Raw genomic sequence first — 26,463 nt, forward strand, 5'->3', positions numbered from 1 at the left:
TCTTGGGCCTGTGACCCCAGGCCTGCAGAGGACCTCCAGATGACTCTCATCTATGAGCTCTTTTGGGCTCAGATGATATTACTGATCTAGCTATGAACATAGTGGTCCAGTATAACCGTAGTGTGGCCATCATCAAAATAAATGGCTAAATGACAACTCTTCAAGGGATACATATGAAGCAATGCTGCAGAAGAGCAGAGTTCGTGATCTTGTTTTCAAAAACAGAGTGGTGTCTGCTGGTTTCTGTCAGTACAAAATGAAACAGTATTAAATCACTTTCCCTTGTCTCTTCTGTAGGAAGCGGTATAGTGGGATTTCCATTTCAAGTTTTACTTGAAGCATATGTTTTCAGAAGCATCATAGCCATGGAGCCCCCAGAAGGGAAGTCTTTCCCAGACCTCTGACTTTTGAGTCCAGTTCCCTGTGTGACATTTCCACTTGGATATGTTGTAAATGATCAGTTAGGGCTAGCGTGGCTACGTGTGACCAGGAACCCCAAATAATAGTATCTTAAGAAGATAGAAAAGCTTATTTCTCTCACATGGAAAGTTGAGAGGTCAGTAGTCCAGGGCTTGTATGCTGCCCTAAGATATCAGGGACTCAGGCTCTTCTGTCTTGTTTTTCTACCATTTTTATTCAGCCTCTGGTTTCCTTCTTGCGATCCAGTATAGCTGCTTGTGCTCCAGCCATCACGTCTGTATTCCATCTAGTATGGAGGAAGAAAGGAAGAAAGGCATACTCCTTCCATTTAAGGACACTTCCCAAGGTTGTATGTGGTGCTTGGGTTTGAATCTCTTCTGTCTGCACTGAGTCATATGGCCATAGCTAGCTGCAAATGAGGCTGGACACCGGGGTGGCCAGTACCCTTCACCAAGAAGTAGAGGGGAATAATTATTTGTGGACAGCCTGCAATTTCTGCTACCCTGAGGCTCCTCAGCCTCCGTGTTTCACCAACTCCTTTTCTCCCCACACCCGGCCATGCTTTTCTCTTAGTAGGCAACATTTCCTGAATCCTGAGTCAGAAATGGTAAGAACTGGGCATGAGTTTCCATCTTCTATATCCAACGAGTCACAAAGCTATGATGATTTTAAGTTCTCAGTGTTTCCTGAGTCTGCTTCCCTCTCCTTTCTCCTGTGACTGCCCTGGGTCAGGCCTGGATGCTGAAATGACCAAGCGTGTTTTCCCTGCTCCAGTTTTCTGCCTTATACACCGTTCAAACACAAACTTGTCCATGCAGCTCCTCTGCGTAAGCCCTTTGGTAACACTCTGTCATGTACAGATTCAAGCAGCCAGGTTAGCTAGCTCACGCAGGGCCCTGTGGGATCTGCTCCCTTCCCACCCCTTAAACTCAGCCATCCCAAATTGACACGTATAATCTAAAGCCTGTCCTGCACCCTTTCCTTCTTCTCCCCTGGGCGAATCCTCATGCATCCTTTACAAAAGGAAGCCTGCTCTCTCCCTCCCCTTGCCTGCATCACCCCAGTAGTGCTCCTTCCATAACCCTGTACGTTTCTTTTGTAGCCCTTTACCCCGCTGATTATCGTTTGTGTGGTCTTCCTGCTCTCTACCAGATTGTAGGAGTCTCTGAGACCAGAGACTATTTTAAATATCTTATATTCCCAGTGCTTGTAGTCTGATGTCCAAAATAGGCGTTCCATATGTGTCTAGATGAATGACAGAATGAAAATGTCACTGTAACTTTGTAAGACTTTTGGGGATTAGTATGGCTTTGCTGGGGCTGGCCACCAGAGGGCAGTGAATTACAATATTTCGATGCTTTGCTGAGTTAGCCAGAAGTTTTCTCTCTTTTAAGAGACGGATAGCAAGTATTCATTGAGCATCTATACGGGCACTGGGGATATGACCATAAGTTAATCATGTAGACAAAAATCAGTGGCTTTACTTCTAGGTGTTTATTCAATGAAAGCTTACAGTTTCCAAAAGACTACAGTTTTCTAAAGACTGCAACTTTTTTCGTATAGACAAAAATTGGAACCAACCCAAATAATCTGGAACAGGAAAATTTCAATAGATTCGTACTCAGCAATAAAAAGAATGAACTATCAATAAACACAGTGTGGAAGAAACTATCCCAAAATCACTATGTTGAACAAAAGAAGTCAGATACCAAAAAAGTATACATTGTGTGATTCCATCTTTTTTTAAGTTTTTATTTTATTTACTTATTTGTCAGAGAGAGAGAGAGAGAGAACAAGCACAAAGCAGGGGAGCATCAGGCAGAAGGAGAAGCAGACTCCCCACTGAGCAAGGAGCCTGATGCGGGACTTGATCCCAACACCCTGGAATCATGACCGGAGTCAAAGTCAGACGTCCAACCAACTGAGCCACTCAGGCATCCCTGTGTGATTCCATTTTTTTATTTTTTTTTTATTTTTTTTTTAAAGATTTTATTTATTAATTTTGACAGAGAGAGATCACAAGTAGGCAGAGAGCAGGCAGAGAGTGAGAGGGAAGCAGGCTCCCTTCAGTGCAGAGAGCCCGACGTGGGACTCGATCCCAGGACCCTGAGATCATGACCTGAGCTGAAGGCAGCGGCTTAAACCACTGAGCCACCCAGGCGCCCCTGATTCCATTTTTTTAAAATGGAGTTCAAAAATAATCCATGGCAATAGAAATCAAAGCAATGGTTGACTGGCTGGAGACTGGGAAGGGGCATGAGGAAATTTCTGGGGTGCTGGAAATGTTCTCTATTTGGACTGAGGTGTCTCTTACGCAGATGTATATATGGGTCAGAACAGACTGGGGGGGCACCTGATTGGTCTGACTCTTGGTTTCCTCTCAGGTCATGATCTCAGGGTCACATGGGGCTCTGTGTTGAGCACGGAGTCTCCTTGAGATTCTCTCTTTCCCTCTGCCCCTTTCCCACACCCTGCTTACACACGTGATCCCTCTCTCTTCCAAAAAGCAAAAGGAGACTGTGCACTTATGTGTAGTCTACTGTATGTAAATTATACATAAAAAGAAATCCCTTCATAGAACCTGACTTCTGATGAGCAGAAACAGACAATTAATAAAATCACAGGTAGTTTTTGCCAGATTGTGACGAGTGCTAAGGAGAAAAATGAAGCAGGGGTGATGCCCTGTTGGCAAGAGTGGCGACAGGAGCAGGTTTCAAACAGGGCAGTGAGCCAGGGTCACACTGAGGAGAGGACCTTGGCGCTAAGTCCTGAAGGAGGTGAGGTGTGAGACATGCAGTTACTTTTTGATAGTACTCAGATTTTCAGAGAAAAAGAGTTGTTGGTAAGAACTCCCCCACACCCCCCATACTCAGGGATCATGGACTCTGCTGCCATGTCTTGGTCCCTGGCTCTTGGGGTTATACTCCAGCCCGTGCTCTCCATTCCCAGGAGGCTTCCTTCTCTTCCTCATCTCCTACTCTGTGTGTGAGACCCATCCTGCCCATCCTGTTCCTCCCTGTCTCGTGAGGTATGGAGGCCAAGGATGAAACTGGACAAACCTCTGTAGTAATGATGGGTTTTCATTATGGGCTTAAAGGACATTCTTTGTTTGCTTTTTAAAATATAAACTTTATATTGAAGAATAATATACTTTTTAAAAAGCACATATCTCAGGGCACCTGGATGGCTCAGTTGGTTAAGCATCTGCCTCCAGTGCAGGTCATGATCTCAGGGTCCTGGGATCAAGTCCCACACTGGGCTCCTTGCCCAGTGGGGAGCCTGCCTTTCCCTCTCCTTGCCTGCTGCTCTCTCTGCTTGTGCTCTCTCTATCTCTCTGTGTGACAAATAAATAAATAAAATCTTAAAAAAAAAAAAAGCAGGGGCGCCTGGGTGGCTCAGTGGGTTAAGCCGCTGCCTTCGGCTCGGGTCATGATCTCAGGGTCCTGGGATCGAGCCCCACATCGGGCTTTCTGCTCAGCGGCAAGCCTGCTTCTCTCTCTCTCTCTCTGCCTGCCTCTCTGTCTACTTGTGATCTCTCTCTCTGTCAAATAAATGAATAAAAAATCTTAAAAAAAAAAAAGATTTAAAAAAAAAAAAAAAGCACATATCTCGTACATGCACAGCTCGGTATGTTTCCTGTAAATAGCCAGCACCTGTATCAAGACATGGAACATTTCCAGCACTGCCGAAGTCCTCCCCCCTGCCCCCCGCCGCTGTGTTCCCTTCTGGTCCCTACTCCCTCAGAGGTGACTACTTCACTGACATCTAACACCCCGCTTAGTTTTGCCTGTTTCTAAACTTTCTATAAATTAAATAATATAGTAACGATATTCCATTTTCTATCGTAATGCTGTTGGTTTGGAGGGAATTGGGGAGTGTGGCTGTTGCGGAAGTTGTTAGCACTCCCCTTATTTAGATGTTTTCCTCAAGATGCTTCCTGGCCTCATCTTCATAGATAAAGTAAGTAATCTTGTAAGTGCCAGTGGGAGGCTCTTCCCAGCGACACACATCTCTTGGGGACAGCCCCACCAGAGGGTTGAGCTGAACCACTTTCAGCTGACACTTGAGAGTGCTGTGTGCATTTTCTGGGACGTCCAGGGCTGGATGTCCTGTCTCGTAGGAGGGAAGTTCTCCAAGGGCTAGTTGTGGCTTATCATCTGTGGGACTTTCAGACCTCGCCTGTTCTCTCCCTGGCAGTGAGCTGAGTGGCAGGTGCGTGCCTGCCTGCTGGCTCTGTCTCTCTGGCATCTGACCCAGAATAAGGGAGAAACTGTAACTGAGGACAAGTTGTGAGAGCTAACATATGCAAGATGTTTAAGCCTCGATGAAAAGCCTCTGAGCAGCTGAAAGTGGGGCCCTGAACTCCCTAGAGCCTGTTCACATCTACGGTGTCTTGGTGCCATGCCGCCTATCTCTGTGGGTGGTCTCTGGGCAGGTCCTAGAAGGGGAAGTGTGTGCTGGACTTGGCCCTTCTTTTGCCCCTTTAACCTGAATACTCCTGTGGTCTGGTTTTATACAATATGGCATCCAACAGCCTGTGCCGAGGGGCTGAGTTAACCAGTAGTCACGAATGTTTGCTAAATAAAAGTAAGAGTAATACAGGAACCTGAGGAAAATGGAGAAAATGTGGCAGTATGTTGGTTTTTAAGAATAATTTTAACCAGGGTATCATGACACACATATACTGAGGCTGCTCCCCAGCCAGGGGTCATGTATCGTTGAGTCAATCCTTATCTTGTAGTGGCCTCACTGACTGATAGGCACAGTGTCAGGAAGGGCTCCCTGGTCAGCACTGAGATAGCATGCTTCCTCTCTCATGGTCTGTAACGTGGTCCTCATGAAACAGAACTGCCTCCTTGTGTATCTCTGCTCTGTAGGAGCCTCAGAAGAAGTTTTTCCCCTGACCTTCTCTTTGGAGGAGACCAACTCTCTTCACTCTTCCTTCTCTGTCAGGTCGTTTGACCTTCCAGGGATTAGCTGGGAACCCTTACACCCTCTCCGTACTAGGGTTTGCAGTGACGTCCTCATCCCACTGCTGACATCATATACTTACCCAAAAATGCTAGATGAACAGTGCCCAATAGTACGTTTTTAAAAAATTTATCTATTAGGGAGAGAAATCACAAGCCATGGGGAGGAGCAGAAGCAGAGGAGAAGCAGACTCCCCCCTGAGCAGGGAACCCAACGTGGGGCTCCATCCCAGGACCCCGGGACCACAGCCCTAGCCAAAGGCAGACTGATGCTTAACTGACTGAGCCACCCAGGTGTCCCCAATAATAGGTTTATATACCACTTAAAAATGATTACATACAGGTGATCAGATGAATTCCTTGACACTTTCCTTAAAGCGGCGTTTTCCTGGATGAGATATTTAAGCCCTTATTTTATGAGGCTCTTTAGATGTATGGCCCTGATTTTATTTTTTTCCTTTCATCAGTTTACTTTTGTGTCCCGAAAACATTACATAAGGTATTCTTATGTGTCTAGTCTTAAAAAAATAAAAAGACAGGAATCAGGTAAACCAGAGGCTTCGGGAAGCAGGCTGCAGTCTGATGCCTCAAACTTTCTCCTGTCTGTCCGTCGGGCTGAATCATTCTGACCCAGCAGATCACAAAATCTGGGAATTGCCCTGCAATCACAGATGGTTCCTGGGAAGTGCCTAGAGCAGTGAAGAGACAAGTTACTCTTGTCAGTTTAAGCACAACCAGTTCTTCCCAGAGCTGTCGGGGAGTATTTGAGGCATATACAAGGCTGATTTCAGGCCCAGGACATGGAGTTCTCAGAAAAATAAACACTCGACTGAAGTCACCACTCAAGTACATTATATCCGCTAATAAATGGGCATGTTCTCGTCAAGCCCAGAGTGGGCAATTTGATTCTTTATAAAGGGCTTTTGGGCTTCCGCTTTTTGGATGATTTGCCTTTTAAAATAGCCATAAAATATCCTTAAAATCTCATTGCCTCCAGTCTGGGTCCTGGCTGTTGCTTGCTCTGTAATGACAACCAAAGATGCTGCCCTCATTCGAGACTGCCTTGCTGGCATGGTTTCCCATTCCAACTTCAATTATATGTTGAATTTTCTCAAGTGGAATGTTTAATGATCCTTCTGAACAGACTGTTTATGCTGAATGGAGCTCTTCAGAGAGCATTTGGGCCTCCCTTTCTCGGCTGCTTTTTGCCGGTGCACTCAGCTCACAGTTTTTGACTGAATGTGTGAATTTTATCCTCCCAGCAGGCAGAGCACTAGAACTAAACTGTCCTCCCACTCCCTGAAAGGCTGCTGAACTCACTGTGAAAGCCAAGGGCTGATGGGCAAGCCAGGCATCAGGGCAGAACACGGGGAGACAGGAGCCCCCCAAATCAAAAACTTGTCTCTTGGTTCCTTTGCTCCCTGGACAGCTCAAGGTTTGGAATTGGTAGAGTTACTGAGAGTGGCATCTTACCGACTTAAGACTTCACGTTGTTAGATTTTCCTACTTTACGCCAATTGGTGGAGATGGAAAGCTTTGAAAATTTACTTATTTTTTTAAGGTATGTGTTGGGATTAGATTAGGTTTGGCTGCAAATAACAGAGATCCAAAATAACAGGGACTTAAAAAGAGAAGATTATTTGTTCCTTGTTTAATGACAATGACACTAGCTAACGTTTAGATGACGCTGCTTTTGTGCCACGTTCGCTGTCAGCACCTTTGTGTATTAACTTACCAGTAGGATGTTACCCCCTTAGCAGAGGAGGCTTGAGCACCAAAGTAAAGTCCTTTGCCCGAAACCGCATACCGAGTGAGTGACAGCCAGGGTCTGAGTCTGGCCCCAGAGTCTATACTCAGCCCCATCCTGTTCTCCCTGACAAAAAACCCACAGGCTGCCAGGGCTGGTCCTCGTTCTCAGGGACCCACGCTCTTTCTCCCTTGTTACCCTTCCCAGTTTTTTTGTTTTTTTTTTTTTTCCACTGTAGTGTTCCGGAATTCTAGAGTACCCAAGTTGGAAAAGATTCCTCAAATTCTTACAGAGTGCTGGATGTTCATTTGGGAAATGTGTGTGGGAGTAGCAGGAGGGGTTTTTGTCTGGAGCCTTTCTTGTGGATTTCACAGTTTTCTTATAACGTCTTCTCTCATAAAGAGGGGGCTGCTGCCTAGGACAGTGGGTTGGAGCAGCCGCAGTCACTCAAGGAAACGGCACTGTCTTCACACACTGCTGACCGGGCCCTGGAGAGTGGGCTGACGGAACATGTGGGTCAGGCTTGTCTGTGGTAGTGGGAGTTGGAGGTGCCCAGGAGTCCGTCCCTGGAGTGGGAGTGGGGTGGATACGTAAAGTGGTGGAGGCATGTGTGGAACGAGGAACCTTGGGTATGCACAGCACCACGGGAACATCTCAGAAATGTAATACAGAAGCAAAGAGAAAAAGGAAGATTCTGAACTGGGACTTAGAGCTCAGCGGTATTTATCTAAATTCATAGTATGTATATGGCACACAGTAAGTGTTGAAGTTAGTGGGGGAAAGATATTTCTTGGAAGGTTTTTGTTTTTAATGTGGTTTCTCTAGTGGACCTTTAATCTGAAGTCTTAGTTTCTGCAAGCTTAGTGTTAGCTTACAAAATCCTTATTGGTGATAAAAGGCAGGTGTAGTCAATTGTAGTGAACCCCTTTTTCCTAAAATAATGTGCATTTTTTTCTGACTGTAAAAATCATGCTTATTGTAGAAATTTTGAAAAGTCTAGTAAAGCTTAAAGAAAATAAAAATCTTTTATCCCTACGACCTAGGGAATAAACACTGTAAGCCTTGTGATGTATTTTGTCTTTCCTCTGTGCTTATATAAGCACGCATAAATATTGTATGTACAGTAGTTGAGAGTATACCATAAATAATTTTGTATCTTGCTCTTTTCCATTAAAACTGTGACTTTCCTGTGTCATTACAAATTCTAAATAAACTTCACCTAAAAGAAATTGTATTGTACCTACTATGTGCTAGGCACCTCCGTTAGCACTTGGCATGGAATAACTGTGTCCGCTCTTTGAGTCAGACTTTTAGGTTGTTTCTGGCATTATAGCTTTTCTGACAAAGCACCCCATCCTCCCCAGAAGGGTTTTTCTAGCCCCTGATGTCCATTAAAAAATGCTGTTTATACAGGGTGAAAATCCGAGAATTGTTACACTTTGTCCCAAGGGGGTTCAGTCGTAGGTCTTAGTAATAATTCTCGTAAATGAAAAGGGCTAGATTCTGAATACATTTTGTAAGATGCCTGTGTCTCTGCAGTGCCAGGGACTGCAGTGAATGTCCTGTTTTCAAAATAGGGCTCTGGGTCTAAGGAGAAAAGCTGCTCTTGTCACAGAACTCAAATTTGAACATTTTCACATGTGACCTTGGCCGGGCACACAGGGTCTGTGGGTTGAGGTGGCCCATCATGTCAGGCAAGAGAGCCTTTCTTAGTACTTCCACTTCTGTGGCAGGAAGGGAACCTCCCACGGCCTTTTCCTTCTTCCGGGTTCTAGAAGACTCTTGATGTCCCCACTTAGATCTCTGACCAGAGAGACTACCTCTCACTAGCATTAGTGTGGGGTTTCCATGAGAAGCTAATAGATGCTCTTCTTTACAAGAGGTCCCATGGCTAAAGAAGCCTGGAAAGTGTTGGATAAATAGGTTTAAACCGATTTACTTAATGTAGAACTTGTTATAACTCCTCACGTCCTTCTGTATGCTATGATCTTTGGGAATCTCCACAATGAAGATATGTGAAACACCATTTCTCAACCATATTCGTCTGTGGAACCCCCATGTTTTGGAGTATCCTATCGTTTTGATATTTTATGGAATCCCACTTAAGAACTACCAACTTGGTGAAATTAAATCCCAGAAGCCCCCACAGGTTTGGGCCATCTGTCATCATGCACTCATCTTCACTTCTGAGTGGTGAGACCGTAGGTCTGCCTTGTCAGAATATGGAGATTCGGTCTTTAAAATGAACCACGGGGGCCATCTGGTTCCCAGCTTTCTCACTATATATACAAGTGTGAGTATGCCAGACAGCTTACTGAATTTCTGAAATCAAAGAATTTTTCCAGACCATCTCCAAGGGTCTGGGTATAGCTCATTGAACATGAGGCCTGAAATGCCTTTTTCTAAAACTGAATGAACAAATGCAGAAGAGAAAAGTATGTTGGACCCAGTGGGACTGGTGTGAGAGGTGGCCTGTTCCATGTTGTAATGAGGTTCTCAAGAACTTTGCTGGAACATGCTTGCCCACCTGACCAGGGGAGGAGGAGGGCAGGCCCTTGTTCCTGGGCATCACGTTAGCCTAGCTCTCCCTTGGCCTTAAGGACCCCGTTGAAGATACTAGACTCTGTCTTTCCCCATTGTTTATAGAAGACCTCTGGACTTTCTTCACCTTTTGTTTTACAGAAGAAGATGTGGAGAACTTTGATGTGACCAATTTGTCTCAGGACATGCTTCGAAGCATTGAAGCTGACAGCTTTTGGTGCATGAGCAAGCTGCTAGATGGGATCCAGGTGAGCCGGATCTGCCCTTGTGGGTGACCTGGGTCCAGGGGCTCCCACCAGCCTTTGAGTACCTTCTTTTTTCTGTAGCAGGCAGGGTCCCCCATCTAAGATGGTTCTTCCTCATTTTGGTCCATCCATCTTCACCTCTTTTTTAGCTTTACAGCTTTCAAAAGGCAGTGGCCTAGCATCCCCTGGAGTCTGAGGAAGTCTCTGTGTTCCCCTGGCTTTGTCCTCAGAGTGTGCTGCTCCTTTCCACTCTACACCCTGAGCCAGGTGGTGTGCCCATATTGGGAGGCTCCGTCAGGCTCTCCCCACACCCTGCTGTTCTGTCAATTCCTTTGTTCCTCAAAACACTGGTAGCAGCTTTGGAAAAACCACCTGTGCTTTTCAAACGTGTTTCAATGAACTTGAGAATAGTAGCACGCTTTGGAGTCTCTGTTCATCCTGGCCTCTCTGTCATTTGCAGGATAACTACACCTTTGCACAACCAGGGATCCAGAAGAAGGTCAAGGCGCTGGAAGAGCTTGTCAGCCGGATTGATGGTAGGTTGGGGGAGGGGGAACTCTCTGGCAGTAGCACAGTATGATTCTGACACAAGCCAGTGGTGCTGGGGGCCTCTCCTCAGCACCCTGCCTTGCCACGAGCCTCCCCAGCTCTGCCGTTGGCAGCACTGTATTCTTCTGCATCTCGGTGGGAAGGGGAGGGAAAAGCTTGCTGGCACCTCAAGTTCTTTCTCCTTTGTTTTCTGTCACCAGGTACTGTCAATTCTCTTTCAGCATCTTCCTTCACATTCACCTCCCCCACCTTTTTTCCACCCTTAACCAACCCCCTCTTTTTTCTTTCCAAATTCACCCTTACTTCTCCATTTCCCCAGCCACAGCTCTGGTCCAGCATGCCTGGATTTCTGCAGCTTCCTTCTAGAAGAACCTCCCTCCACATTCTTTCCTCTTCCAAACCTTCTGCCACACAACTGCATCGTTCAAAAACACTGTCCTGGTCATGTCTCTCCCTTGCTCAGAAGCCTCCTGTGGCTCCCCATTGCTTTCATTTAGCAGCAAGCCTGTAGTCCAACCTTGTTCTTGACATAGTAACATCACTTAGGGCTCCTAGGCCTGCTGCATGATCTTTAAGTGTGGCTGATATCTTGGCAGGCCTTTTTCACAGCTCCCCATGACCTGTTTGAGCTGAGTAGGGAACAGCGAGGGAGATATAGCTTTTCCTAAAGCAGGGTGTCTTTGAGGAGCAGGAGCCTCACAGTAATTCCTTGGCTCTGGCTTGGGATCACGCTCTCTAGAGCTAAAAGGCAACTTAGGAAGTCCTGATGAAATTGAGACCCAGCAAGAGACCTCAGAATTAAGTTCATAAAGATAGCCTAGAACCTCACAGTGAGATCTTCTGCTAAGTGGGCTCTGTAGCACCAGCCAAGTTGTAAAGCTTTTTTAGGATTCCACCAGATACTACACAACTAAGAAATGTCATTCCTGGCTTTTTATCATGGATTTTGTGCTTCACCAGAGCAATGTCCCCCACCCCCAACCCCATCAAAAACTGCGTATCTTTCTGTCTTCCCCAGCTTCTCTTTTCCCGAAAACCTTCTCTGATGTGTTCCACTCATTCCAGTTTCCTTTTATGACTTAGGATCTCAGTCTTCCTGTCTTGTTTGCTGATTTGCAGTTATTTCCAACACATTGTCTATAGGATGTTTTTTCCTCTTTGTCTCATTGCCCTGACCCAGCCATTAGCCCCAGTGCAGGGCCCACATCCAGCTCTCCAGCATCCCTCCTCCCAGGTTGCAGAGGGCGGAGGTTGCAGTTTCTGCCACCGTCTGCCCTCTCCTTGTTTTTTCTGCCCTCTCAAATACCTGATCAGCAAAGGCATAGTACTTGAGGATAGAGGATTTATAAATGCATGTGTCTTTATTGTTTCACTGAGTTATGGAAGTAATATGCATTAGAAAAATTTAAACAATTTGGAAAAACACAAAATAAAAAATAAATATCCTCCCCCTTCCTTAAATTCTATTCCCCAGAAATAACCACTGTTATTAGTTATTCCTTCAAAAAATTATATTATGTATTTACGACATGCCAGGTGCTGTTGTAAGCACTTTGGTTTTCTCATTTTGTCCTCCCCCAAACCTTCAGAGGTATGAATGATTATCTCCATTTTATAGATTAGGAAACCGAGAAGGATAATAATTTTTTTTTTTTAAATGCTGTTGAGCACTGTTGAAAGGGCTGTCACGAGAACAGGGATCAGTTGCTTTGGGGTTGTTCTAGCGTGCCGCACCGACACCGAGGGTGGGAGTCAGGAGGAGCTAGTTTCTACTGAACACAGCGAAGCACCTGCTGGTGAATCACTTAATACATCAATGGGAAAGTCTGCCCTTGAGGGAGTCAGTGAACGTCTTTCTCTGGCAGTGTTTAAGTCCCCGCTGGCTGCCGTCTGTAGGGCTGCTAAGGAGGAAGTCCTCTCTGGCGGGAGGAGGAGGATGGCCAAGGTGACCCCCACGGTTCTTTTCCATTCTGGCTTCTCCTCTCAGGAGTTATGAGGGTCAGGCAGCCCAGTGGACCTCACAGCTGCTGCTTTCTGGTGAGAGCAGACCTCTGAGGGAAGAGAGGTACCTAGAACATGGGTGTTGAAATGGTCTCGCTGTGTGTGGGGCTGTACTAACCAGGCAGCATGGCTGCGAGATGGTGGGAGCAAACATAAGGGATGGTCCGATGTCATTCTGGCCCCTCCGTGCCTGGTGCCTCCAGGAGGAGCGGGGAGAGAGAGATTAAAACTGCCTTTGTGTTGTGACCCTCTCATGGTCCAGTCCCCTAGGCTGAGCCCCTGGGGCCAATGACGCTTGCTGTTTCAGAGCAGGTACATAATCACTTCAGGAGATACGAGGTCGAATACCTACAGTTTGCCTTCCGCTGGATGAACAACCTGCTCATGCGGGAGCTTCCCCTTCGCTGCACCATCCGGCTGTGGGACACCTACCAGGTATGAAGGGGCCCCAGCCTGCTCTGCGACAGGCTGTGCCTGGGGCGCCCTACTCCCCACCCTGCTGGCGTGTCCTGCTCAGGAATTCTTCACCGCCTCCTGCTTCTGTGTCTGCCTCAGTCTCATGGGCAGGGCCACTGCAGGATCTGCTCAGGCCTCTGTATGTGTCCAGCTATGAAAGGAGTGCTGAGCCGCAGCAGGATCGGAACTGAGAGGCCCAGAGCTGGCCCCTTGTCAGGGCTTAGAGACCTAACTCTTCTTTCCCTTCCTAGTCTGAACCAGAAGGGTTCTCCCACTTCCATCTCTACGTGTGTGCAGCCTTCTTGATCAAGTGGAGAAAAGAGATCTTGGATGAGGAGGACTTCCAGGTGAGTGGCCAGGAACCCAACCTGGGCCGGGATGAGCATCAGAGTGGGAGTTACCCCATCCATGGGGCTGCACAGATAGATGGGGCCACGGCAGGTCCGTGGCCGGGAAGAGGGAAGCAGACAGGCTGCTCAGAAGAGTCTGCCGCTCCTGGTGGGCAGAATGGCCAAGTCAGTGGGCCCCGGAGTTCTTCAGTGTGGAAAGGGTCTTAGGGCCAGAAACGCTGCAGAGCATGTAGACAGGATGTTTTATTCATTCATTGACAAGCATTTGCTGAATGCCTGCTGTGTGCTAGGCACTACTGAAGGCATAGGATGTATTGGGAAGTAAGTCAGAGATCTCTATTCCCACAGAGCTTATATGCTAGCTGGGAAGAGACTTAATAAACAAGAACATCATAAATTAAACAAATTCTTAAGTGATTTTTGTTTTGTTTTGTTTTGTTTGAAGTAGAGCAGGATAAAGAGATTATTAGGTGGTAGGGAATGGACAGTTTACAGTTTCAAAACAAGTAGGGTAGGCTCACTGAGAAGGTGATGTTTGAGCCAAGGCTCGGGGATGGTGAAAGAGTGAGTCATGGACATCTGGGGCAAGAGTGTCCAGGCAGAGGGAACAGCCAGCGCAAAGGCCTGAAGGCAGCAGTGTGCCTGGCTACTTATGGAATCACGGGGGTGGCCAGTGTGGCCTGGAGCACAGGGGTCCAGACAAAGAAAAGGAAAAGGTGAAGGCTGAGAAGTCACAAGGGACCCAGATCACAGAAGACTTCAGAGCCACTGTTGGGCTTTTACTCTGAGTGGACGCAGAGTCCTAAGAAGGCCTTAAGCAGGGAGGGACATGATCTGACTTAAATTTTCGAAGGATCACTCTGGCTTCTACGGAGACAGTAGGTATGGACACAGGTGGGAGCAGGGAGACCACCCAGGAGGCTGCTAGAATCCTCCAGGGGAGACATGAGGGTGGCTTGGGCCCGCATGGTGGCAGTGAGATGTGACGAGAGGGCAGACAAGTGGGCATATATTTTGCAAATAGGGCCAGTGGGATTTCCTGATGAACTGGGTATAGTGTAGGACAGAAAGGAATGAGTCAGGATGACTGAGTTCATGAGAAGGCTATAGGAGGAGCAGGTTTAGGGAGGACTTCCAGGAGTTCAGTTTTGGGTATGTCAGATTTGCAATGCCATGAGACACCCAAATGGAGAGCTAGGTAGGCAAATCTTAATGAGTCTGAAGCTCAAAAGAGAGAGAGAGGTCTGGGCAGGACATATATGTTGAGGGGCCTTTGGCTAGATGGTCCTTTTTTTTTTTTTTTTTTTAAAGATTTTATTTATCCATTTGACAGAGATCACAAGTAGGCAGAGAGGCAGGCAGAGAGAGAGAGAGGGAAGTAGGCTTCCTGGTGAGCAGAGAGCCCGATGTGGGGCTCGATCCCAGGACCCTGGGCAGAGGCACTCTGAAGGCAGAGGCTTTAACCCACTGAGCCACCCAGGTGCCCTGGCTAGATGGTCCTTAAAGCCGGGACAGTAGATGAACCCCATAAAGACAGAGTGGGTGTGGACAGAGGAGAGGAGAGGTCGGGCCTGAGCCCTGGCACACCTTCTTGAGGAGGCCAAGGGGGCGACCAGGGAGAGTGGGGCAGCGTCCTGGAAGCCTGGGCTGGGGATGTGAAGAAGACTGAGGGCTCGTGTCAGGCAGTAGAAAGCTAGTCCGCTGCTCCAGGAGGCCCAGGGAAGGGGGAATGGGGACTCGGGGATCGAGTCTGCGAGGCTCTGCCGTCTGCAGGGACAGGCCTGGAGCTGCTCACGATCATTCTCGCTGGGGGCAGCTGAGGGCTTTTCTTTCTCTGCTTTGCACATTTCTGAATGGAGGCGTTTCCTTTTTCTTTCTTTTTTTAATGGGCATACGTGCCTTTAAAAGCAGAGGGGAAGAGCCAAGGAAGGTCGAATGTTCTCCCGAGTTCTAGCTAATAATGTAGGTGTTCTCAAGAGCAGCAGCGGCTCCCCGTGACCCTGAGCTGTGCGTCTCCGTAATTGGCATGATGTGGTTGAAGAACAGAAGTCTGTTCAGCGGGTGGATGGAAAGACAGGCCCCCGACTTGCCCAAGTTAGGACTTTGGAAGGAAAAGGGGAGGGTAGGCTCCTAGGAGTGGACATCAGCTGAGGTGAGGGGGCCACAGGCCGTTGTCGAAAAGCTGCGGCTTCTGCCACCCAGCAACATAGGTGACGTCCTAGGATAAATGAGCACCAGGGGCTGGAATGGCCTTGTGCTGGGGTAAGCGATCAATTTTGATAATGTGCTTGAGGTGGAGCAGCATATCGAGAGCATGAAGTCTAATTTAGTTATCAGGAGCCAGGCGCAGAGGGCCTTGTCATGGGTGATAGACGTGCTTCCCAGATTAGCTCAGAGAGGTGGAGGTGATTCCTGGAATGGCTTTTAGCAATTCCCAGTATTGGCAGAGCGCCAGGACCATAATAGTCAATGCCTTTAAAACTACGTTAGACATAGAGATATTCTTCTTTACTGGGTCACATATTTGATTATCTGCCAGATTTGAGGTGCTTTCGCAATACCCCACAGAATGACCCTGAGGATTTGTGCCTGCTGCTGTGTCAAGACCTCAGTTGGTCTACTCGATACTGTCGCCTCTTTCCTTATAGAAGGGGCAGTTAAGCTGGATAATCTGAAAGATTCCTCCTAACCCCACCGTTCCACAATTTTATGGCTCAGAAAAGAAAACACGTGCCTGGCTGTGTTAAGATAGGCAGGCAGTGTCCTTTAGGAGACAGAAGCGTGGTATAGTCGGGGGAGCAGGGCACAGGAGCTTCATGGGAGATCGTGAGAGGCTGCCTGTGAGCTCTGCAGAGGAGGAGGGCAGGTAGAGCCTGACTGCTAACCGGCCCCCCGGAATGAAGTCAATGCAGTGGGAGCTCTGGAAAGGAATGCCGGGATCCCAGGAAGCCAGACTGGCCCAGCCTGGATGAAAGAAGTTTTAAGGCTAAAAGCTGCGGTGACTTGGTGCACCTGGGTGGCTCAGTCAGTTGGGTGTCTGACTTGTGGATCTGGCCCAGGTCATGATCCCAGGGTCCTGGGATGGAGCCCCATCCGGGCTTTGTGCTCAGCGGGGACTCTGCTTGAGATTCTCTCTTTCCCACTGCCCCTCCCCTTGCTCACTTGCTCTCTCTCAAATAAATAAATCTTTTTTTTTTTAAGATATTATTTATTTATATGACAGAGCACAAGCAAGGCGAGCAGGAGAGGGAGAAGCAGGCTTCTTGCTGAGCAAGGAGCCCAGATCTGGACTCGATCCCAGGATGTGGGGATCATGACTTGAACTGAAGATGCTTAACCAACTGAACCACCCACGTGCCCCAATAAATATTTAAAAAAACAAAAAACAAAAAAACTGCAGCAGCCTAAAATAAAACCAGGTGAAGTCACTACAGATACGAAAGTTAGAGTTGCGACAGTTTCAGCCGACTAGCCATTTGTCTCCCTTAAAGAGCAGGGAGGACAGGGCCCCTGTAAGGGGCGGCCAGTGGGGGAGTGTCAGGGAGAGGCAGAGACCCTCCTTCTAAAGGTGAGGACTCTGTAGAATAGTACAGTGGGTAAGCCAAAGTCTGTGGAGCCAGAATGCCTGGGGTCAAATTGCAGCTCTGCCACCTCTCTAGGTGTGCAAACTTAAGCAAATAACTTGACTCTCTATGCCTCAGTTTTCTTACCTCTGAAATGGGGATAAGAGTACCTACCTCCTAGAGTTATTACGAGGCTTGAACAATTAATACATGTGATGTGGTTAGAATGGTGTGCCTGGCCCTTAGCCTCAGAACAGGGCACTTATTATCACTACCGTTATTGCTCCCTGAAATGTACTCAGTGAAGTGAAGACCAAGCCTTAGGAACCCACATCTGAGTGGTGTGTAACATACCTGAGTAAACCATGCTAGGCTAATCCTGGGTGAAACCGCCAAGCTGGATGAAAAAAAAAGCCTGGAGAGGGGATGTCCGAGGGCACAGGGGCAAAGAACAGTGTCACAGCTGTGGCAGAAGCCCCCAGAAGGAAGGGCACCTGCTGCTCCTCGACTGAGCATATCTGGGCTAACACTGCCTAGGAGAGGGGACCAAGAACTGGTGACAGGAGGATCAGTTGCAGATGGATCCTTCCTGAGACCTCAAGGAACCTGAGACCTCTGTGTGTGTGCACAGGTACGGGAGGGGCAGAATGGCCTGACTTCTGAGCCAGGGCCTCCCTTTCTTTCTTCTTTCCTTCCTTCCTTTCTTTCTTTCTTTTTGTTTTTTTGAAAGATTTTATTTATTTATTTGTCAGACAGGCAGAGAGAGCACAAGCAGGGGCAAGGGCTATGGAGCAGGGAGCCCGATGTAGGACTCCATCCCAGGACCCTGGGATCATGACCTGAGCCAAAGGGAGATGTTTAACTACCCAGGTGCTCAAGAGCTATGGGCTTCTTGTAATGAGACCTTCTAACAGAGCTGGGAGTATGGGGGTGGTGGTACTCAGCAGTTCTGGCCCTCAGCCTGGGCTGGTATAATGGAATAATGATGAAATATTGGGGTGAAGTTTTATGACATTGTTTTTATGGGTCAAAATGGTCAGATACTGGCAATGTCATAAGGTTCAATCTAATAATAACTAAATCGTAGCACTTTTAGTGTTCCAAGCACTAATCTAAATGCTTATTTCTGTTAATTTAATCCTTGCAGTAGTCCCAGAAGGTAGGTCATAACTACCCACCCCCATTTTACAAATGAGCAAACTGAGTCCCAGTGAGATTAAGTAACTAGCCCAAGTTCACCTAGGGGGTCAGTGGTAGACACCCAGAATCCATGCCACACACATGCATTGTGCTCTCCGGTCTTGGGGCCTGGCCAGGCACCTCCTGGGGCTCTTGAGCAGAGTTCTTACAGTAGCTACTCAAGGATCCCAGGCAAGGATCTGCCACTCCCTCTCCCCCTCCCCAAGCTTCTTCCCCCTCCCCACACTCACCCTCTTCTTCCTCCTCTCAGGGTTTCCTCTACCCTGCACCACTCCTCACCTTTCATTTTCGATCCCTCTCAGGCTTTCTTCTCACAAAGTAAATGTTTAACAAAAAATTGGTTGTTTTAAGACTGAGAAACAAGTGCTCTAAGGTCCTCCTTTTGATCTACTGTTCTGGCTCCTGGGTTTCTGTCCTTCTACTGCCAGAAGGATCTGGGACCTCCTCACTCCTTTTCAAGCCTTCCCTCCCAGGGCTCAGAACCACCCACACTCCTCTCTGTGGTAAGGTAGGGCCCGAATGACCACCAGGCCTGAAGGCGACGGAGTTCTGGGCACAGGCCCAAGTTGCTGGAGTAGAGGGTGTGGGCTTTTGTCTGTGAAGTCCTGAAGACCAGCCCAGGCCCGGAGAGAGCTGTCAGACTACAGAGTCACCAGCGCTGGAGGGGCTGAATGTCATCCTCAGGAGGGGCTGGCGAGGGGGGACTCCCCTGAAACCAGGTTTTAAAAAAGTGGTCTCTTTCACTTTGAAATAATTTTATGCTTAATGTTGCGGAAATAGTCGAGTTCCCAAATAGCCCACCCGTATCCTCCTAGGGCTTATAGGCCGTACTATAATTACCCAACCAGGAACTTCAGGTTGATAAAATATTAGTAATCTGTAGACCAATTTTCCCATTAATGTCCTTTCTCTGGACCAGGATCCAATTCAGGATCCTCATCTGGGACAGTTCCTCAGTCCTTGTCTTCCTTTACAAAGAAGATTTTCAAAACTTCTGAAGAGTACTGATTAGTTATTTTATAGAATGTCCTTTACTTTGGGATTGTTAGATGTTTTCTTCTGATGAAATTGAGGGTCATGCCTTTTGGGGAAGAAACTGCAGAGGTGACATGTCCTCAGGCTATGCCATCGGGAGGTACATGGTGCTGGCATGCCTGCTTCCGCTGCCCCCCCCCCCTTTTTTTTAGAGGTTTTATTTATTTGACAGAGAGAGACACACACACACAGCAAGAGAAGGAAAACAAAGCTGGGGGAATGGGAGAGTGAGAAGCAGGCTTCCTGCTGAGCCCGATGCAGGGCTTGATCCCAGGACCCCAGAACCATGACCTGAGCCGAGCCAAAGGCAGACGCTTAACGACTGAGCCACCCAGGCGCCCCCTTCTGTTGCCCTTGATCACTGGCCTGAGGTGGGTCTACCAGGCTTCTCCACTGTAAAGTTACTATTTTCCCTTTAGTAATTAATAGGTTTCTTCTGGGGAAACACTTTGATACTATATAATTCTGCTGTTTCTCATCTTTCATCCACTAATCTTAATATCCATTAATGGTTCTTGCCCGTCACAGTCATTACTGTGATGTTTGCCTAATGGAGATTTTCTATTTTTACCACTTCTTCTGTATTTATTAATTACCATTCTACTCTAAGGGAGAGCTATCCCTGCTCTCCCCTTTATTCATGCAAGTATTTGTTTATATCAGTATAGATTCATGGGTGTTTATTTCATGGGTTATCCTACACTGTCATTTTGATATTCAGATTGTCCCAGCTTTGGCCCTTGGGTGTTTCTTCAGGTTGTCTTTTTAACCCCATCATTTTTCTAATAATTTTATTTATTTTAGGGGCATCTGGGTGGCTCAGTCCATTAAACATCTGTATTCGGCTTGGGTCATGATCCCAGGGTCCTGGGATCAAGCCCCATGTCAGGCTCTCTGCTCAGCTGGGAGTCTGCTCCCCCCTCTCCCTCTGCTTCTCCCCCTGTTTGTGCTGTCTGTCTCTCTCTCTCTGTGTCAAATAAATAAATAGAATCTTTTCTTAAAGATTTTCTTTATTTTAGAGTGCGCGCACGCGCATCAGCAGGGGGAGGGGCAGAGGGAAGGGAGAGAAAGAATCTCAAACAGGCTTCACGCTGACTCAGGGTTTGATCTCAGAATCCCCAGACCACAGCTTGAGCTGAAATCAAGAGTGAGATGTTCAGCTGATTGAGTCATCCAGGTGCCCCATGATCCCATCATTCTTAAAGTACTTCCTTACTTTCTGGTGCCATGAGATGTTCCCAGCTTATTTTTGCTTTGCTCCACCTTGGAATCAGCCATTCTCCAAGAGGCCCCCCCTTAAACCAGTATTTTGCCACTAAAAAATATTCAGAGGTACCATGATCACTTTGGAAATAAGGTCGTAGGAAAGCATGTATGTGAAGTTTAAGAACAGGCAAGACTTTTCATGGTTTATGTCAGGTCACTAGTTGTGGAGGCCGTACTGACCGTGGAGGAACATGAATCTTCTGGGGGCCAGGAAGTGTTCTCTAGCTTGATCGGGGTGATGGCTACATATGTAAAAATCGTCCAGCTGTACACTCGAGATTTGTGTAGTTACATAAGCAAGTTAACCCTCACTGAAAAAGTTAAAAAAAAAAAAAAGACAGCAGAGTGCATGTCTGATAGGAGAAGGGCACATGATTCAGTTTGTGGTGAGGCCACCATTGAAAGGTTGGGAGGAAAGTAAATGATGGCGAAAACACACTAACACTAAAATCCTTCTACTAAATAGACAGTTGACTATGTAGAAATTACCGAAAATAAAATGGATGCATGCTTCCTTTCTCACTTCGGAATCTTGGTATGAAGTGAGGATCTTGATGTTCTTTGCCTCCTGGGTGCTTGAAGGGAAAAGAGTAATCATAGGATTTAGGGCTGCTGGCTGCAAGGGCAGTGCCTCCAAGAGGCCCTGTGACACTGGGGGTGAGGGGCGTGGGCAGTGACGGTGGCACACCCTTCACTGGTGGCCAGAGAGAGTGAAGTCTGCTGTGGACGTGAGCACCCTAATCGTAGCTGGCAGTTCTCCCACACTCAGCCGTGCCCTGCTGAGGGGGCACTGGGTGCTTCTCTCCCCCAGCTGCAAGCCTCGAGAGAGCTCTGTCTGCCCACAGAGGCCTGTGGAGGTCTCTTGTTGCCACCACAGGCCTTCCAAGGAGGAAGTGAGCAACGGGGACCGTCTGGGGACGGTGGGAGGCCCACTCAGCCCTTCTCAGCGCTTGCTCCTGGCCTGTGCTTTGCTGGGGGCCGTCTCCCTGGCGGTGAGGCAGGGAGAGGACTTTGCAGCTGCGGCCAGCCACGCAGAGGTCTGCCGTGGAAGAGCTTTCCTGGCAGGCGAGCAGCCAGAGCAAAGGCCCCGCAGAGGTCGGAGGCTGAGGTATTGGAGGAGGGAAGAGGCAGAGAGAAGGCAGTGGGGCTGGAGTGGCACAGGGGGAGAGGACAGGGCTGCCAGAGAGGGCTGATTCTGGAGAAGCCTGTGAGGAGACTGCTTGACCTGAAATCGGGGGAAACTTGGACTCCCTTTCCTCATCGTATCCATAGCCTCAGCCCGAAAGCCTGGCCTGGGAACGTTCACTTGCACTGCCAGCTCCTTGTGGAGATGGGATGAAGACGGATGCTTCGGCCCCACCCGAGATGGGCAGCAGAGTGAACTAGGGAGTCGCTGGGGTGTATGCTGCACTGATGAACGACAGAGCATAGCAGCAAGAGGAGACTTTCCTGCCCTGTGGCCAAGGCTGAAGCTGAAGTGTTAAATGAGCCTGGAGAGCCACAGAAGTTGGTCACTGCAACACATGGTTTTATTCCGACACCCAGTGGCAGAGTACACTGTCACGGGCAGGTTGTGAGCATCCGACTTTAGGGGAGGCTTCTCAGAGCAGGTTAACCCGTGAAACCCAGCAGGACGTGAGATGGTCGAGTGAGTTCTGTGAGTGAGGGAACATGTGGCAGGCCCTCTGTGGGTCAGCACACCCCCAGTTCGTGACACCAAAACAAAAGGGGCTGCTAGGATGGAGAAGGGCAACACATCCGAGAATCAAAAATTCAGTGTGCATTCGGAAGAACGTGAGTTATGCTGAATTGTGGGTACTTGGGGAAAAAAGTGTATGCGGGACACTTGTGTGGGCCAGCAGCACGGTGGCCAGTCCCTTCCTTGCCTGTGAGCACTCTGGGGGACACTTGGTGACTGTGGGTGAAGAGGACAGGCAGGTTTCCAGCAGCAGTGGCGTGCACGGGGTCTTTGATCCCACCTGCTCCATCTGCATCCCAGAGCTACAGCAGCCCCTAGGAGAATGAAACGTAGTAGAACGAGCCCAGGTTCAGGTGAGCCACACTGAGAACACAGCAGCGTGGCCTTCACGCCCACCCTCCCGTACCGCAGCACGGCCGCCTGTGTTGGTCTGCCGGTCAAGGTCCGGCTTCTGCAATTCCTACCCCACCATTTCAAGAGGGGCATGCACATGACACAGGGGGTCCATGCCTTGGAGCACGCAGTGTACAGACAGTAAGGTAAGAGCAGGGCAGCAACTCTGGAGAGTGCCCTTCTGCTGGGGGTTATACACCAGGGCCTTCCGACCTGCTCCTGAGCCCAGCTTCCAGCCCCTAGCCCCACCCAGGGTGGGCTCATGGCCTCAGTTTCTTGAATCCCTGATAATGATAAACCAGCATTTTGTATTTTGTAATAAACCCTTTATTTATATTAGAAAGAAAGAAAAGGAAAGGAAGGAAGGAAGAAAGAAAAAAAATTTGTGCTGAGTAAAGTAACCCACAGGAAGCCTGAAAACTATTGCACCATAAGAAATACATCTGGGAAAAGTGGTGTGCCCGAGTCAGAGAGAGCAGGCCTGAGTGAGGAAATGCCTGCTCACTCATCCCACAGCCGAAAAAGTCCTCTCAGAAGAAGCAGCATCTCTGAGAGACCAGAAGAGCCTGGGACCCCACAAGATGTCAGGCAGGTGCCAACCGCCTCAGGTGGCTCCAGACTGATTTTGGGAAGCACCGTGCAGGGGATTCCAAGGACTAATAATCAGAATTCGTCTACATAAAAAGGAAACCGGCGAGGGAGTCAGCTGATGACTCTAAAGCAAAGTGGCGGCTGATCTGAGAATCCTCTGCTTTCCTCCTGTGGAAAAAAGCCTTGGAGATGATCTGGTTCTGAAAGTGTCTTGTGTGAGGCAGGATGAACTTGTTCAGTGCAACAGTGCTAAGCCTACGAGGTGTCCCAGGCCTAAATAACCACCTAACTGTAAGTAAATCCCTTTAACCCGAAGGCACCCACCCACCACTTCTTCAGGAACTCAAGGGTAGAGTTTCGGAACATTATCCAATGCAGGCCCGATCTTTAACTGACATCCCATGAATTGTCAGTTTGAATCCTGCCCAGAAGAGTTCACAGGGAACCCTGGGAACCTAAAGATCTTTCACCCGAAGCAAGCTGGTAGAAGAAAGGGCACAGTCGCTAGACATAAAACAAGCCATTGAGGGGGACTCAGCATGGCTTTTCTGATGGGAAACTGGCTAAATACACTTTGGGAGAAAACCAGTGAATAAGTTCGACTCTCAAAAAGTTCACATTCAAGGATGTGCTTTGTAAAGCTTATATTGTAGCCAGAGGAATTGTTTTGCTATCTCACTGATTCTCAAAATGGGGGATTTGTTTTAAAGTACTACTTATTTGACTAAGAAAATATTTTTACATCCCTGAACACACTTTACATTCACAAAGGATGTTCCAATATTGCTAAGTGATTCTACACACAGTCTCTTATTTAGTGTATATTTTACGTGGTCTTTAAGTTCTTCTGCTGTTAATCATTACATGTCCTATCTTTGGTTGTGCTGGGTTCTCATCACTGAATAAAATCAAGCAGCTCTTCCACATTTCCCTCAAACAGCCTCTGCCATGACTTCCTTTCCTTTTGATCCTGCTACGTTATGCCCCACTTGTCTTCTCACTCCAGGGCAAGCCGTATATATTATAGTGGTTATGAGCGCAAGCTCTAAAGCCAGAGTGCCTGGGTTCAAATTCCAGCCCAGAGCTACTCTGTGGCCCTGGGGCAAATTCCTTAATCTCTGGGCCTCGATTTCCTCATCTGTAAAATGGAGGTAATATTACACATTTCGTAGAGCTGATGTGAAGATTAATGGAGTTAATAGAGAGCACATGTAAAGTACTTGGAACCCCATCTGCTATGTAATGAGTGCTCGGTATATGGTAGCTGTCACTGTAATGATTATTATCCTTGACGTTCTCCCTCTTCAGTTCTTCCATCTATTGGACATACCTTTTCCTTACAGGATTTCTTTGGTTATAAACTCTATCCCTTCTCCTTTGGCCCCCTTACCTAATTATTGTCTCCCCCATCCCCCATGCCTTCAGCTCCTTTTCTGCCATATTTTCCTTTAGGATCTACGGATTCTCAGCCCAGTTCTAGGTCAGGCAGTTTTCTGCTATTTTAGCCATTTCCAGCTTTTCTTTGGTCCTTTCTCATTAATTTGGAGCTGCTCTCTGCTGCTTGCCCCATAAGCTATTTTGTCATCGCTATAGTGTTTCGTTTGGCTGCATGTCATGCCTGGTGCTCCCATGAGCAGGCTTTGTAACAAATCTTCAGTTATTCCCTGCCCCAACGGTATCTTTTTTCTGTCCCTATAGAAAAGCACCTGATTTGTGATTAATGCTTTCTTCCCACAGCCATTTGGTTTCTGCTTCTTTTCTATGATCCCAAATTTATCAATGCATTGGGCAAGGTTTCCCATTGTTCCAGCACTGATACAGGATCCAGTTCCTAGAAGTAGCCACTAGGTGGCAGAGTGCGTCCTCACTGTACACCTCACTGCCTTGAGGCATACAGGGATGTTACCTTGGCCAGGGTTAGAATTATTTCAAGGCTTCTGGGAGGTTTCTAGCAAGGTTAGAGGAATTGGCAATTACAGGTAGATGCTCTCTTCTGCTAGAGAGATCACTCCTTTGTTATCAATTGTCCAAGCATATGCATTCATTACAGAAAATTTAGAAATATCAATAAGCAAAGAGAAAAAGAAAATCAAGTACCTGAATACTTATCACACAAAGGTGATATATTTCCTTCCAGGCATTTCACCATGCAAATCTATACAAATAAATACGTGCTCTGTGTATATAACCATTAATGCAAACATTTTATGTACTCTTCACTTTACAAAATACAGTGGATGTTCTATCATGTCAAAAACTGTAAATCTACGCTTCCCCCACTTTTATACTTTTTGCATTTTGCATGAGTACCTGCTTATACAGAAATTGCAAAAACATTAAAATAATTAGTTGGCTACAGGATATTTTATTTTATAGGGGCACCTGAGTGGCTAAGTTAGTTGGACGTCTGACTCTTAATTTCAGCTCAGGTCATGATCTCAGGGTAATTGGTTGGAGCCCCACACCAGGCTCACGCTCAGCATGGAGTCTGCTTGAGATTCTCTCTCTCTTCTGCCCCTCCCCACCATGTTTTCTCTCCCGCTCTCTAAAATAAATAAATCTTGGGGCACTTGGGTGGCTCAGTTGGTTGAGCATCTGCCTTTGGCTCGGGTCACGTTCTCAGGGTCCTGGGATGGAGCCCCATGTTGGGGCATGCTCAGCGGGGAGCCTGCTTCTCCTTCTTCCTCTGCCTGTCACTTCCTCTGCTTGTCCTCTCTCTCTATCAAATAAATAGGTAACATTTTTTAAAATAAATAATTCTTTTTTTAAAAGGATATTTTATTTTATAGATTCACCTTAATTTATTTAATGAAAGGTCACTGTCCGTATAGCATCTAGGTGTTTCTTACCTTGGGATCTCACTATTAGGCTGCATCCCAAATATGCTTTTATTCCTTTAAGAGCTTTTTAATCCCCCTAGTTGTAACCCCACACCTGGTTGGCTACTGGAAACCTTGAAGAAGTGTGGTCGACAGATCCCACCCAGGTTCTAGAATCCAAAACTCCAGGGATAAGGCTTGGGCCCAAGTATTTCTAAGAGTTCCTGTAGTTGATTCAGCTTTTGCAGCCTGGTTGGACAGGTAGGACCAACACTTCAAACCCCAAGAGTTTCGTCGAGACTCCCAAGTTCCCAGGATTTTCTTGCTTATGTTCTGGATGAAGCTACGCATGTACCATTCCTTCAGCTCCCTTCCATGGAAGGCAGGGGTTGATTCTGAGTCAATGAAGTATGTTCTCAGGAAATAGGATAGCAATTTGACCTCACCCAGCAAGTTGAATGAAAATGGGACTGAGGAGCGCTTGGGTGGCTGGCTCAGTGGATTAAGCCGCTGCCTTTGGCTCAGGTCAGGATCTCAGTGTCCTGGGATTGAGCCCAGCATCAGGCTCTCTGCTCAGCAGGGAGCCTGCTTCCCCCTGACTCTCTGCCTACTTGTGAT

The 26,463-nt window shown here is 47.5% G+C and overlaps 1 protein-coding gene across 3 annotated transcripts in view; it reads left to right on the top strand.

Moving 5' to 3' along the window:
• TBC1D22B (TBC1 domain family member 22B) overlaps window positions 1-26,463 on the top strand; it is a 74,642-nt gene that overhangs the window by 41,321 nt on the left and 6,858 nt on the right. For 2 of the 3 annotated variants that reach the window (XM_046005832.1, XM_046005834.1), the window contains 4 exons: window positions 9,820-9,926; window positions 10,384-10,459; window positions 12,781-12,908; window positions 13,181-13,276. In XM_046005832.1, coding sequence (XP_045861788.1) covers window positions 9,820-9,926; window positions 10,384-10,459; window positions 12,781-12,908; window positions 13,181-13,276 — 407 coding nt within the window. Of the gene's footprint in view, window positions 1-9,819; window positions 9,927-10,383; window positions 10,460-12,780; window positions 12,909-13,180; window positions 13,277-21,615; window positions 23,318-26,463 lie in introns of all 3 variants that reach the window. The other variant, XR_006818372.1, reaches the window with a different exon arrangement.

This window comes from Meles meles, chromosome 5, assembly GCF_922984935.1.
Source record: "Meles meles chromosome 5, mMelMel3.1 paternal haplotype, whole genome shotgun sequence".
Lineage (NCBI taxonomy): Eukaryota > Metazoa > Chordata > Mammalia > Carnivora > Mustelidae > Meles > Meles meles.